Raw genomic sequence first — 13,202 nt, forward strand, 5'->3', positions numbered from 1 at the left:
AGTTTGTCCTCTCCCTCTCATGAATAATTTGAGATATTTGATGAGCACTTTACCTGAATGAGCATTTCTACTGAATTACTGAAGGGCATCATTTTCCCTGCATCTTTCCCAGTCTAAACATGCATAATATCCTGATCTTTTAACAAATAAGCTTTCCATGCATCTATCATCACAAGTATCATTCCCTAGAGGTCCTCCTGTTTGCCTTCCTCACTTTACAATGTGTCACCCAGTGACGAATTAACTGATTCAGCAATGTTGTGAAAGCATGAGACACAATTGTCATACTGTTTGAACACTCAACTACTGTCAAGATCGTGTTGATTGTTTTTCATCCTGGCATTATATTAGATTACATGATATGTACATTCTTTTTGAAACCAGTCTTCCATTTCCCTACACCTAGTGCAGAATCTCAAACCCAGAGACTTACCAGGGATCATGTCTGGTAATACACATAGAAGCCGTAAAGTGGAGATCTGTTTGCTGTTTCAGATGGTGAAGGATGAGTGTTTTATAAGACGCACTTGCAGGACTGTTTTTCACCAATCCCTGGTGAGCTTTCAGGTTCACCTGGGACAAGGGTGGAAAAGGAGGCTCAGTATGGTTTAGAGCAGACGAGAGTCATTGTCTAAAAGTAGTTCACACCTTAAAAAAATCTCGAACTTTGGTTTCGCTTTGGGACTAGGAAACAAAATTAGCCTCCTTTAAAAAATTCCTAAGAGAGTCCAGTTCCCCAAGACAACACAAAACAAGACAATCTTACTTATTTACAAAAAGTCACTAAAGGTAAATAAAAAGCATCTTGAGATATTCAGATTAATCAGGGCAGACATTATAAAAGAGAAATAAAACAGTATTTTTCAGTATAATTCTAACTGGAGAAGCAATGATTTCTTATTTGGGCTTATGAAAGGGACTGACCTGAGAAAGCTCGTCTCTCAGAGCCTCACTCACCAGTCACTGTCTGACCTTCTTCCACATGAAGTTTGGTCACACAAATTATTCGTCAGTCCAAACCAGCTCTCTCCGAATTGTCCCAGTCATGCTCAGAATTCTCATGAAAGGATGATATGTATTTTCAAAAATTTTAGGGTCAGTCATAAAATTTATATCAACTTCGCAACCTGAAACAGTTATTTATGGCAGGTATTAACTTGGTTGAAAGAAGGGTTTGTGTCTTACAATAGGAATTTTAAGCTTCAGCATCAATAGGGTGGGGAAAGACGTCTATTCTCCGAATAGTGCTAGAGAAAGTCTAACAACCCTGTATTACTTGAAGCTGCTTGAGAGATCTGATGACCTTACTTGGAACCACACTGTTTTTGTCCTGTGTCATTGGGTCTGGCCCTATTTAGTAGTACTAGTCCTTTAGATTTGAAAGACTCTTTAACCCCATCCTCTTACTAAACTGCTGTAAAATTATAATCATCCTAGGAAGCGCACTAGTATAGGATTGGGGGCTATTGTATGGAGGCACCAGCTCACCCTGGATTAGGAGAGCTAGCTTTGTGCATCTCCCAGCTTGGCCCTCAGTGATTCACATCGGCTGATTGAAATCAGCCATAGCTCAGTATGTACACCAGGAAAGCTAAAACAGACAACACTGCATATCAGAGTGCCAAGCAATCACCAAAGTAACAGGTGGACCCAAAGTAAACTGAAATATTTTCAGGGAAAACAAGATAAATGTAGTTTGAATCTGGATTCTGCCCTTGACTGACCATGTAACTTGGGGCAATATTTTTGAGTTCACTATTTTTTAATTTTCATATCTCTACTATTTAGAAATACTGATAATTGTTTCATATATTTCTTGTGTTGATTAAATGATCTTAATCTATATAAATCACTTAGAATGCTATACTGCATAGAGCCCTTGCCAAATAAATCTATGATTTTAATTATTGGTGTTTTTGAACTTAAAATTAGGATATAGAACGTTTAGTATTAGGCATTATAAAGTTTACTGCAGGACTATTGAAATGTTACGTGATTAAATTATTTGAGTTGGAGATATTTGAAAGAACACCTTTTCCTGTATATGTGCTTTTAATTCAGAAATATGTAAATGATGCTATTGTGAGAATTAATGGTTATCGTATAAATTTTGGTTAAAAATGTGTACTTATTCTCTCATTTATTCATTCAGTATATATTTGTCATTAATATGTGCCATATATTAAGTAGGTCATGAGCATACAGATAAGTTAGACGTATGATCTAAATAGAGGAGGTAGTTACATAAATTGAAACTGAGGGGTACTGTCATACATATTTTGGAAGCTTTTAGAAGGGGTTTGGAAAAAACAATGAAAATGGCCGAAGTTCCTGATTTGAAGACGACCTAACTAAATTCTAAAAGTTAAATAGCAGTTGGGGTGGCACAAAAGGACACGAGTTCGTATACATACTAGAATGGACTGTATACAGATGCATTAGGCAGCTTATTTTCTGTAGAAAATGCAAGAAATTTAAAGCACCCTGAAAACAAATACTGCATCTTATAAGGAGATGCCAGACTAGTTTTTAGATTCAGAATGCTAACTTTAGTAACTTTTGCAAGTAGGACATATATAAGAAATACCAAGAACTGAAAAGCCAAAAAATATATTTTATTTCTCAGAAGATCTCATGTAAGATTGAAAATAGGAGTAAGTAATAACTAATAAGAGGGAGAAATCATGTTTGGAATTATTTAAGAGACATCTGCTAGGACTTGGTGATTGAGTAGGAATCAGTCTAAGCGGCTATCAGAGGCAAATGAGTTTATTTCTCGATTGGTCGAGTGTGTGAATAATTGTACCCTTTTCTGAATTGAGATCATTTTCAAAACTAGTGCTTAAAATTTTGTATTGATATAATTTTTAAATTTCTTTATATTGAAGTGTAATCAGTTTATAATGTGTTAGTTTCTGGTATACAGCATAGTGGTTCAGACACACACACACACACACACATATACACACACACATATATATATCTATATATGTATTCCTTTTTATATTCTTTTTCATTATAGGTTATTACAAGGTATCAAATATAGTTCCCAGTGCTATACCTTAGGACCTTGTTGTTTACTGTATATGTAGTAGATAGAATCTGTAAATCCCAAACTCCCAATTTACCCCACCACCCTTCTTCCCCTCTGGTAACCGTAAGTTTGTTTTATATGTGTCTGTCAGTCTGTTTCTGTTTTGTAAATAAGTTCATTTGTGTCATTTTTTTTAGGTTTCACATATAAATGATATCATATGGTATTTTCCTTTCGCTTTCTGTATTACTTCACTTAGTATGACCTCCAGGTTCATCCATGTTGCTGTAAATGGCATTATTTTATTACTTTTAATGGCTCAGTAGTATTCCATTGTGTGTGTGTATGTGTGTGTGTACATAATATATATATATATGTGTATCTCACAACTTCTTTATCCAACCATAGTGATACAATCTTAAATGTATAGAATTTTGCAAGGATACTTCAGGATATTCCCTTATAACACATAACCAAATTCACAAATTGTTTATATTTTGACCTATTTACCTTTTTTAATTTGATAGAAAGATGATAGATTGATTGATAATTGTTTTTCTGAAGCATTCATGAATAAGTTGAAGACATGGTGCCTCTTTATTCCTGAATAATTCTCCCTGTATTTACCAAGGAAAATAATATTCTATTGCATAATTATAATATTATACTCAATGTTAGAACATTTAATGTTGAAATAATACTATAAGCTAGTCTATAGTTCATATTCAAAGTTAGATAATGATCTGAAGATTGACTTCTTAACACTTTTTCTTGCCCAGAATCCAATATAGGCTCACACAGTAATGTAACACTGATACATCTTGAGAATCCTGTAATCTGCTCCAGCTCCTCAGTATTTCTTTTTGTTCTTCTTTTTTTTCTGTTTTTTTTATTTCCAAGCAAGTATTTATGTAACATTTTACAGAAGGCTTTATTAAATTCTAACATACATGTAAAAATCATATGTGATAGAGTTTCTTAAATAATTTTCACAAGGTAGATGTAAATATGTAAACACCCCATGAAGAAGTGAAACATTTCTTGGCCCTGGAAGCAATCCAACCCCCCTTTCTCCTTTACAGTCACGAATTATTCAAGGAAAACAATAATGCTGACTTTTTTTTTTTTGGTAAAGTAAAATAACAACACATAACATGAAATCAGCATTCTTAACAATTTTTAAGTGTGCTGCACACTATTGTTAATTATATGAACATCAAAAAACACCTGGAGATAAATCAAAATTAAAACACAGCAAACCAAAATCTATGGGATACAGCAGAGCAGTTTTAAGAGGCAGGTTTATAGCAATACAGGCATACCTTAGGAAACAAGAAAAATCTCAAATAAACAATCTGACCTTATACCTTAAGGAATAGAAAAAGAAAAGCAAAGAAAACCCAAAGTTAGAAGGAAGGAAATCATAAAGATCAGAGCAGAAATAAGTGAAATAGAGGCTAAAAAGAAAAAAAATCAATGAAACCAACAGCTGATTCTTTGAAAAACTAAACATGATTCATAAGCCTTTAGATAGATTCATCAAGGAAAAAGAGAGGAGACCCAAATCAATAAAATCAGAAATAAAAAACTTACAACTGATGTTACCGAAATACAAAGGATCATAAGAGACTATTAGGAACAGTCATACACCAATAAAATGGACAACCTAGAAGAAATGGAAAATTTCTTAGAAATATATAATCTCAAAAGACTGAACAAGGAAGAAACAGAGAATATGAACGAGCCAATTACCAGTAATGAATATGATTCAGTAATCAAACATTCTAAACAAACAAAAGCCCAAGACCAGATGGCTTCATGGTGAAGTCTTGCAAGCATTTAGAGAAGAGTTAACACTTACCCTTCTCAACACCATAATTCCTCCACATATATGTAGCGTACAAAGAACCCTTTTTAAAGAAAAAGAGGAAGATGTAGAAAAATTATTCAAATATGCAACCACTTTCTAAGAGCTCAATATGATGGGATTTAGAAAGTTCCATCATAATTGGTCATTCTGAGAAATTGTTGAACTTACAGAATTGGATTCAATAAAGTAGAAATCCGAATAATGATCCTGCAGGAGAATTAGATGTAAAAGTCTAATAAAAGCTCAATTATGGATACAAATTTTTTTCCAGAATACCTCAGTGAAAGGGAGGGTCACAAAGATACTTGTATCATTAGAATTCATTTGGCATAGGAGCATGCCAATCTTTAAGGGGACTTTACTGTTTTGCAAATAAGGACAGTACAAAAAGAGCTCCCCTTATAAAAATATATCTTGTGTATATTAATTTCTCTACATTTAGCCTGTGGGAGAAGTCAAAAAAGAAAACAAGGAGATTTTTACAAGTTGTAGAAATGATTTTAGGGATATTAAGTGTGGATGAATTACAGAGCACTTAATTAAAACATGTTGGGTCCGTTATGGTTTTGTCTAGTGACTAATAAATCCCTCATTCCATGTTCATAAGTCCCTCTTCTCCATATAATCATTAGGGAATATTAAAATTGGTGGATAAGGCTTTTCTTCTCCAATTTGAGCTCAATAAATTGATGCTTCATCTCAGAATAACATAGACATTGCCATGAGTTTTGTTAGAGGATGATCACACCAGCATGATCCCAGACATGGAAACAGATGATGGAGAGTGTCTGCATTGCAGAGACAAGAGAAAAGCATGAAAGGCTATCCCACAGATGTCCATGTATTGACAGAGCGTCCCAGCACCAAGTGGATTAGAGTTTATAACATTGACGAGGTGCTGTTACAGGGGGTGCAGAGAAAGAAGAAGCATGGCAGAACCCATAATGCAAGGAAATGAGACTGAAATCTCCGAAGAGTTATTGAAAGGTAAGTGATGAAAGATAGTGAAATGAAGAACTGATAATACTCTTCAGGTGTCAGGAAGTAGCAGACCCAGGTTCCAAGAAAAATTGGCAAGTAATTCTCACTATTCCCAGATTTAATCCCATAATTTTTCATTACCAGCCTTTCCGATGATAAGTCCATCCCACGAGACCTGTAGTAAAAGATGTACTCTTAACCTGCCATCCCACTGTCTGTTCTTGTCTGATGATGCTCATACATCATCTTCTTACCTCTTGAACAAGTCAGAAAATATGATTTTTATTAAAGGATCCTGTTCTAATTCTGATTATATTTGAAGAGGAAAAACTGTACTGCCACTAGAGTCAGTGATCTATGGATGGAAGAGTCATAGAATTAAGCACTGGGGAGAAAACCTGTGGAAATCAAGGTACTTAGTTGACTGCCTAGTTTATTAAATATTTGTCAGCCGATACAGCCTTCCTTCTGTCATAGAAGAGCCCGGCTGAGTGTGTTCTTTCACTTGAGGTTTACCAGCGTAAACCACAGCTGCTTCCTGCATTACTGGAATTTTTGGTAACATTTGGTAAATAGTTTGCTGATCATGATCTGTCTGATCAAAAGCAACATTCCTGGAGAGTCTACCAAACAATAAAATAAGCTAATTCTACTTTTCACATAATCACAAAGAGTTCTCCAATGTATAATTGTAGAATCTTGACTAAGAATATATAATTTTTTAAAAGTACTAATTTTGGTCAGAGAAGGATTTCCACTTAAAACATAAGAGCTCAGGTTTTAAGGAAAAACAGTAGTCAGTGAATTGAGAAGCGATTAATGTCCATCAGTTGCTCTAGAGCCCTCTACTGGATCATTTCAGGTGTTTTAAGACCTGCCCTCTGTCTTCCATATGTATTTCTACACTTGACTCCTTTTAGAGAATGTGTCCTTTAACAGTTTATTTTCTATTAATTTCTTATGTCTCAGGTCATATAACGATTCAAATGTTCTTTATGATCTATGTTTCATTAAGAATGAATGAGACTAAATTGGTCAAAAATCATGCTCATTGTAGCTCTAAAATGTTGACTCCAATAAAATAGCCTTTCTCTGGCTAAGTTACCCATTTCACCTATTTTCTATATTCTGCAGTCATCAAGAATGAGTCATCTTGCCCTCAGATGTTGCTATTGCCAATACACTTGCTTCTTAGAGATTTTTCCTCTAGGTATTCTATAATACACATTATGGAATTTTAATTATTTTAAGACACAGCTAATTTTAAGGCACGTAAAAATAGTAAGAAACTTGACCCAGACTCACCAAAAAACATGGACTTGAATGATCTTTCCTTAAGCTCTTCCTTCACTTTGTTTTGAATAGACATCCTTTTTACATATATAGAGATGACAGAGAGAGATATAGCTATACAGAGAGATTATGCTCTTGGGTGTCACCTGTTTCTATATCTATTTCTCTTCATAGGTAGTCTTTTATCCTAACATACAGATCAAAGTCTGAGAATTTGCTGGTCCAAACCAACAGTTCCTGAAATAAAGACAACTGGGAATAATAGAGTCCTAAGGGACGTGGATATGGGATATGAAGAGATTCAAACTGATTAAAAGGAAATTTCCAAACAAAATGAACAACTCTGTTTCATCCACTGGTCCAGAAAAGAATAACAGAGGCCAGCGTTTGATTCCCTTGACCAGGTATTTTGCTGGTTCTGACGTGTTTGTCTTTTCATGCTATAGCACCCTATTGTGGTGCAGTGCTGTGGATGTCGTTCCTGAAAATGCTGATGTGACTAAGGATCTGTCTTTTCCCTTCTATATGTAAATATAATGCATGATATAATCACAGAGTTCAACAAAATTCTAGCAATATGATGACTCTGGATGAAATTAGAAAGTAGAAGAGGAACAGTAGCACTAACTTCTTTCAATTGCATTATGAGACCCAAAGACACTAGGTCCTTTTCCAACAGCACAGTCTTCATGCCCTCTGTGTTGACACTAATAGGGATCCCAGGCCTCGAGTCTGTGCAGTGCTGGATTGCAGTTCCATTCTGTGCCATGTATGTCATTGCTGTGTTTGGAAATTCCCTGCTTCTGATCATCATCAAATCAGAACGCAGCCTCCATGAGCCCATGTACATTTTCTTAGGTATGCTCGGAGTCACAGATATTGCACTTAGTACCAGCATTGTGCCCAAGATGCTTGGAATCTTCTGGTTTCATGTACCAGAGATTTATTTCGATTCCTGCTTGCTTCAAATGTGGCTCATCCACACATTTCAATGCACTGAATCAGGCATCCTGCTGGCCATGGCCCTGGATCGGTATGTGGCCATCTGTTATCCTCTGAGACATGCTGCCATCTTCACCCACCAGCTAGTCCCTCAAATCGGGGCTGTAGTAACATTCAGGGCTGCCATTCTTGTAGCCCCATACCTAGTGCTGATAAAGTACCGTTTGCAATTTTATCATACAACAGTCATCTCCCACTCCTACTGTGAGCACATGGCCATTGTGAAACTGGCTGCGGAAGATGTCCAGCTTAACAAAATCTATGGCTTGTTTGTGGCCTTCACTGTGGCGGGATTTGACCTCATGTTCATCACATTGTCCTACATACAGATATTTATCACCGTTTTTCGTCTGCCCCAGAAGGAGGCTAGGTTGAAAGCATTCAATACTTGCATCGCTCACATCTGTGTCTTCCTCCAGTTCTACCTCCTTGCTTTCTTCTCCTTCTTCACACATAGATTTGGGACTCACATCCCCCCTTACATCCATATCCTCTTTTCTAGCATTTACTTGCTGGTCCCTCCATTTCTCAATCCCCTTGTCTATGGTGCAAAGACCAAGCAGATCCGTATCCATATGGTAAAAATGTTGTGTTCATAAAATGCATTGTAATTAATATCTTCAGGCTTTACTCTTTGTGCAAGTAACAATATCTCAAATCAAAATAAAACAACAAAAATCCATGTAATTTGAGATATTTGAGGTTTCTATATAATCATTTTGTGATATTTACCAGAATGATAGCTAGTTTACAGATCATCATAGCTCATGACAACTACAGTGAATAAATAGGGTTTTAGATCCTGCCAGATTAATGAGTGATAAATGTAGAAAGAGCATAATAATGAACATGTATATGTTTTCCTTTTCTCTTTTATGTTTTAGTCCCAGGTTGAGCTATGTCCTTTATAAATCCTTCTGCATTAGGATTCACAAATTATGGATTTCTCACTGGCTTACTGTTCTGAAGTGTTGAGGCATTCAATTAAAACAAGTTTGGACTCTTTTCTTGATCAAAACAGTCATCTTAACAACAAAACTCAGTGGAAGTATATTTTAACCATGTTTTTATTGAAATAAAAGAAAAGAATAAAACATTTTGCATATGATGGGACAATAAAGTCTAAAAATTTTAGTATGTTTCCAAGGTTATTCAGAAAATTGCATGCACAAAAATCATGAGGATAATGTGTCCCCATTTACACATTAATACTTTTTCTATTACCTCCTTTGTTTAGTTCTTTATGTATTCATCAATTGTTATCAAAACCTACAGTCTTATCAATATAATGGTATAAAATACTTGCAGAATGATAAATTTGACTTACTGCTTATGTTTCATGATTTTGTAGCCTTTGTATCCTTATGTTTATGATGCTTAGTTTCTAAATCCTACCATACTGAGCTTTGAGCAAGTTTGCACATTTGACTAAATTTTTCTCCATCCCTCTTAATACCATGTCTCTTTTCTTCCTTTTTCCTTTAAGAAGCAGTTGTTATATGCCTCATATATGCGAAGGAATCATGCCTTGTGCTCTTGATTTAAAAAAAAGATGTATGTGCCTTCACATTTTTAGAAATATGGTAAAATGAATTAGCATGTCTTTTATCATGAGAACAAATGATAAATTCTAAGACAATTTATGCACACAGGCAGGACCTTTCTTCTTGACATGTTTTACCTGGTTTCTAGACTTTCTTCTGTGTAACTAAGCTTAAAGGATACTTGATGTAAGATTGAGACACTGGCAAATTTAGGTAGAATACTTTCGGTTGTGTGGAAAAGGGCATTCGTAATGGATTTTAGGAAGAATAAGTGATAAGGATCAAAAGGCAAGGAATGAACCTTTAGCACTTTTCCTAGAATTTCTTCTGTGATAGGGAGTGAACCAATGTTTCTGATTCCTATTGAATGGAATTGATTCAGAGGTCAGACTGCCATCTGAGCTAATCTTCAGTTTGCTCTTGACTCACCAACAAACAATTCTGAATAGTTTACCACTTTGATTCTCTTCTGTTCTACTGAGTTTTTAAAGTATAGTTAACTTACATATTATATTAGTTTCATCTGCCCAAGAAAGCAATTTGATATTTTTATAAATTACACACCATACAAAATTATTATAAAATATTAACTATATCTTCTGTGCTATACATTCCATCCTAGTGATTTTTTAATTTTATAACTGGTAGTTGGTGACTCTTGATCTCCTTCAATTATTTCACCCCTCACCCTTTTTGTGCTCCCAGAGTTCTATCCTGGGTCCTTTTCACCCTCAAACTATAAAAATGTGTTAGTAATTCTATCTACTTGAAATAATTTAATTATCACCTTCATTAGACCAGTTCCTATAAAGTATTTCCAACTCAGCTGTTCTTACCCTGTTCCAGATACATAGGGCCAGAATGTTTTATTGATATTTTGGTTCATTCTGTATACTTTTGAAAAGGCACCTCAGTTAGTTCCAGGATAGGTAGACAAATTTTTTCAATTTAACATTTGAAAATACCTCCACACTTAGATTTTTACCTATCTATGTTTGGGAGGTGGGTCATTAGGCTACTGAATATTTTTTAAAGGATCATCAATTCTAATTTGTTTACCAAAAGTATAGATGTATAATTATGAAGTACACACCAAGCTGGCAGTCTTGGTCTTTAGCAGAGTAAAATCAGTTGGACCTATTTCCTGGTCAGATAGACTGGTGTTAAGTGGAGACCCATTTTATAAAGGTCCTCTTGAAGAAACATTTAGAGGTCATCACTACCTGACTATAATTAGAGAAAGCAGAGGTGCATAAATGGTGTCCTTATAAATCTCAAAGGAAAAGTGGTGTGTATAATAAATGTTAAAAAAGAAAGATAAATTGGAATTCATCAGATTTAAAATATTTTGTACATCAAATGACACTATCAAGAAAGTGAAATGACAACCTGCAAAGTGGGGGAAATAATTTGCAAATTACACATTGGATAAGGATTTAATACCCCTAATATATATAGAATTCAGTCAGCCACAAATCAAAAAGACAAACAACCCAATTGAAACATAGGCAAAAGACTTGGGTAGTAATTTCTCTAAAGAATATATGCAAATGACCAATGGCATATGAAATGTCAATTAAAACCTTAATGAGATACCACACCACACGTACTAAACTATTTTTTAAAAAACTAACAAGTGTTGGCAAGGATGTAGAAAAATTGGAACAATCACACGTTGCTGGTGAAAATGTAAAATGGTGCAAATTCTGTGGAAAACAGTTTAACAGTTCATAAAAAAGTTAAGGATAGAATTACCATATAGCCCAGTAATTCCACTCCTGGATATATACCCAAAAAATTGAAAACAAGGATAAAACAGATACTTGTACATGAATGTTCATTGCTGCATTATTCGCAATAGCCAAACAGTGGAAACCAGAGTAAATGTATGACAACAGATTAATGAATAAAAAATGCAGCATATATATATATAAATAGAGTATTATGAATCTATAGAAAGGAATGAGATATGAATATATGCTACAACATGGGTGAACTTTGAAAACATTATGTTGAGTGAAATATGACAGGTACAGAACAATAAATATTGCATGATCCCACATATTAAATATCTAGAATTATCAAATTTATAGAAATGCAAAGTATGTCAGAGGTTACCGGAGAAATGAGAAGTTGTTGTTTAATAGGTATGATGTTGTCACTAAATTGTACACTTAAAATGATTAATAAAACACATTGTAAGGTATATATATTTTACTACAGTAAAAAATTATTTAAAAAAACAGCATGTAAAAGAACAATAAAATCATATTAATAATTTTGGTCCAGTTTCATTGCGATATAATTGACTTATAGCACTGTATAAATTTAAGGTGTACAGCATAATGATTTGACTTATATACACATGAAATGATTACCACAGAAAGTTTAGTGAACATTCATCATCTCACATAGATACAAAATAAAAAACTAAAAAATTTTCTTCCTTGTGATGAGAACTCAGGATTTACTCTGTCAACAAGTTTTGTATGTAACAAACAGCAGGGTTAATTACATTAATCATATTGTACATTACATCACTAGTACTTATTTATCTTATAACTGGAAGTTTGTAACTTTTGACTACCTTTATCCAATTCCCCTCCTCCCACCTCTTGCCTCTGGTAGACACTCTGGGACAGACTAATTTACAGTTATTAAATTGAATCAGAAATTAAAACAAAAACAAACAAGCAAAAACACTCTCAACAAACAAAAGTACAGGACCAGATGGCTTCACAGGTGAATTCTATCAAACAGTTAAAGAAGAGTTAATGCCTCGCCTCAAATGATTCCAAAAAATTGAAAAGGAAGGGAAAAAACTAATCTGGAATGTTCAAGAGAATGACTCAATGTTTATTTTTTTGGTTTTTCTTTAAGTGCAAATAATGTCAAATATCACATTCTCATGATGTACTAGACCTTGAAAAAGGAGAGATTATAAAAATATTTTCTTGAAGTGAAGGAATTAAGGTACAGACTGGAGACAGCTTATAGATAATTACACTTGGGGTGTTTAGAGAATTTTTTATGTAAGATTCTGCATAATAGTCTATTTAATCTTCTTTGCCTTTAGTTTTTTTGGCTTGAGTATAGAACTTTTCAGTCCTTTAGTCCCTCTATGGAGTCTCCATTGATGATTTGGGCCTAAAATCCTCAATGTGTAGAAAAATTAACTCAATAAATATATACTATGTGCTTATTTATACAGTAGACTTTATGAGGTATCAGTGAATCAGAAAATATCTGATTTCACAGCTCACATTTTAACTTAAGAAATAAATGCAGACAAAAATAATTATAATTTAGTGGCTTCATGCCATTGGTCCAAGTATTTGCTGATATCAGTAGGAGTGTTTAGTATTTCAGCAGAATTTCAACTGTCTATAAAAAAGCTCAGTGACCCATCACTCCCATTTCCCTGCTCTACACAGGAGATGTCCATCTGGGTTAAATCCTAAAATATTTTTCTCAGTTA

General features: G+C 34.4%; 2 protein-coding genes across 5 annotated transcripts in view; both read left to right on the top strand.

The window, feature by feature from the left end:
- Nucleotides 1-13,202, top strand: part of LOC102530707 (olfactory receptor 51M1-like) — a 259,108-nt gene that overhangs the window by 95,983 nt on the left and 149,923 nt on the right. The window lies entirely within an intron of this gene.
- On the top strand, nucleotides 1,299-8,779 carry LOC102530187 (olfactory receptor 52A1). Its single transcript, XM_006203593.3, has 2 exons — nucleotides 1,299-1,332; nucleotides 7,863-8,779. The coding sequence occupies exons 1-2, from the start codon at nucleotides 1,299-1,301 to the stop codon at nucleotides 8,777-8,779; spliced, it is 951 nt and encodes a 316-aa protein (XP_006203655.3).

The sequence above is a fragment of the Vicugna pacos genome, chromosome 10 (assembly GCF_048564905.1).
Source record: "Vicugna pacos chromosome 10, VicPac4, whole genome shotgun sequence".
NCBI classification, from domain to species: Eukaryota; Metazoa; Chordata; class Mammalia; order Artiodactyla; family Camelidae; genus Vicugna; species Vicugna pacos.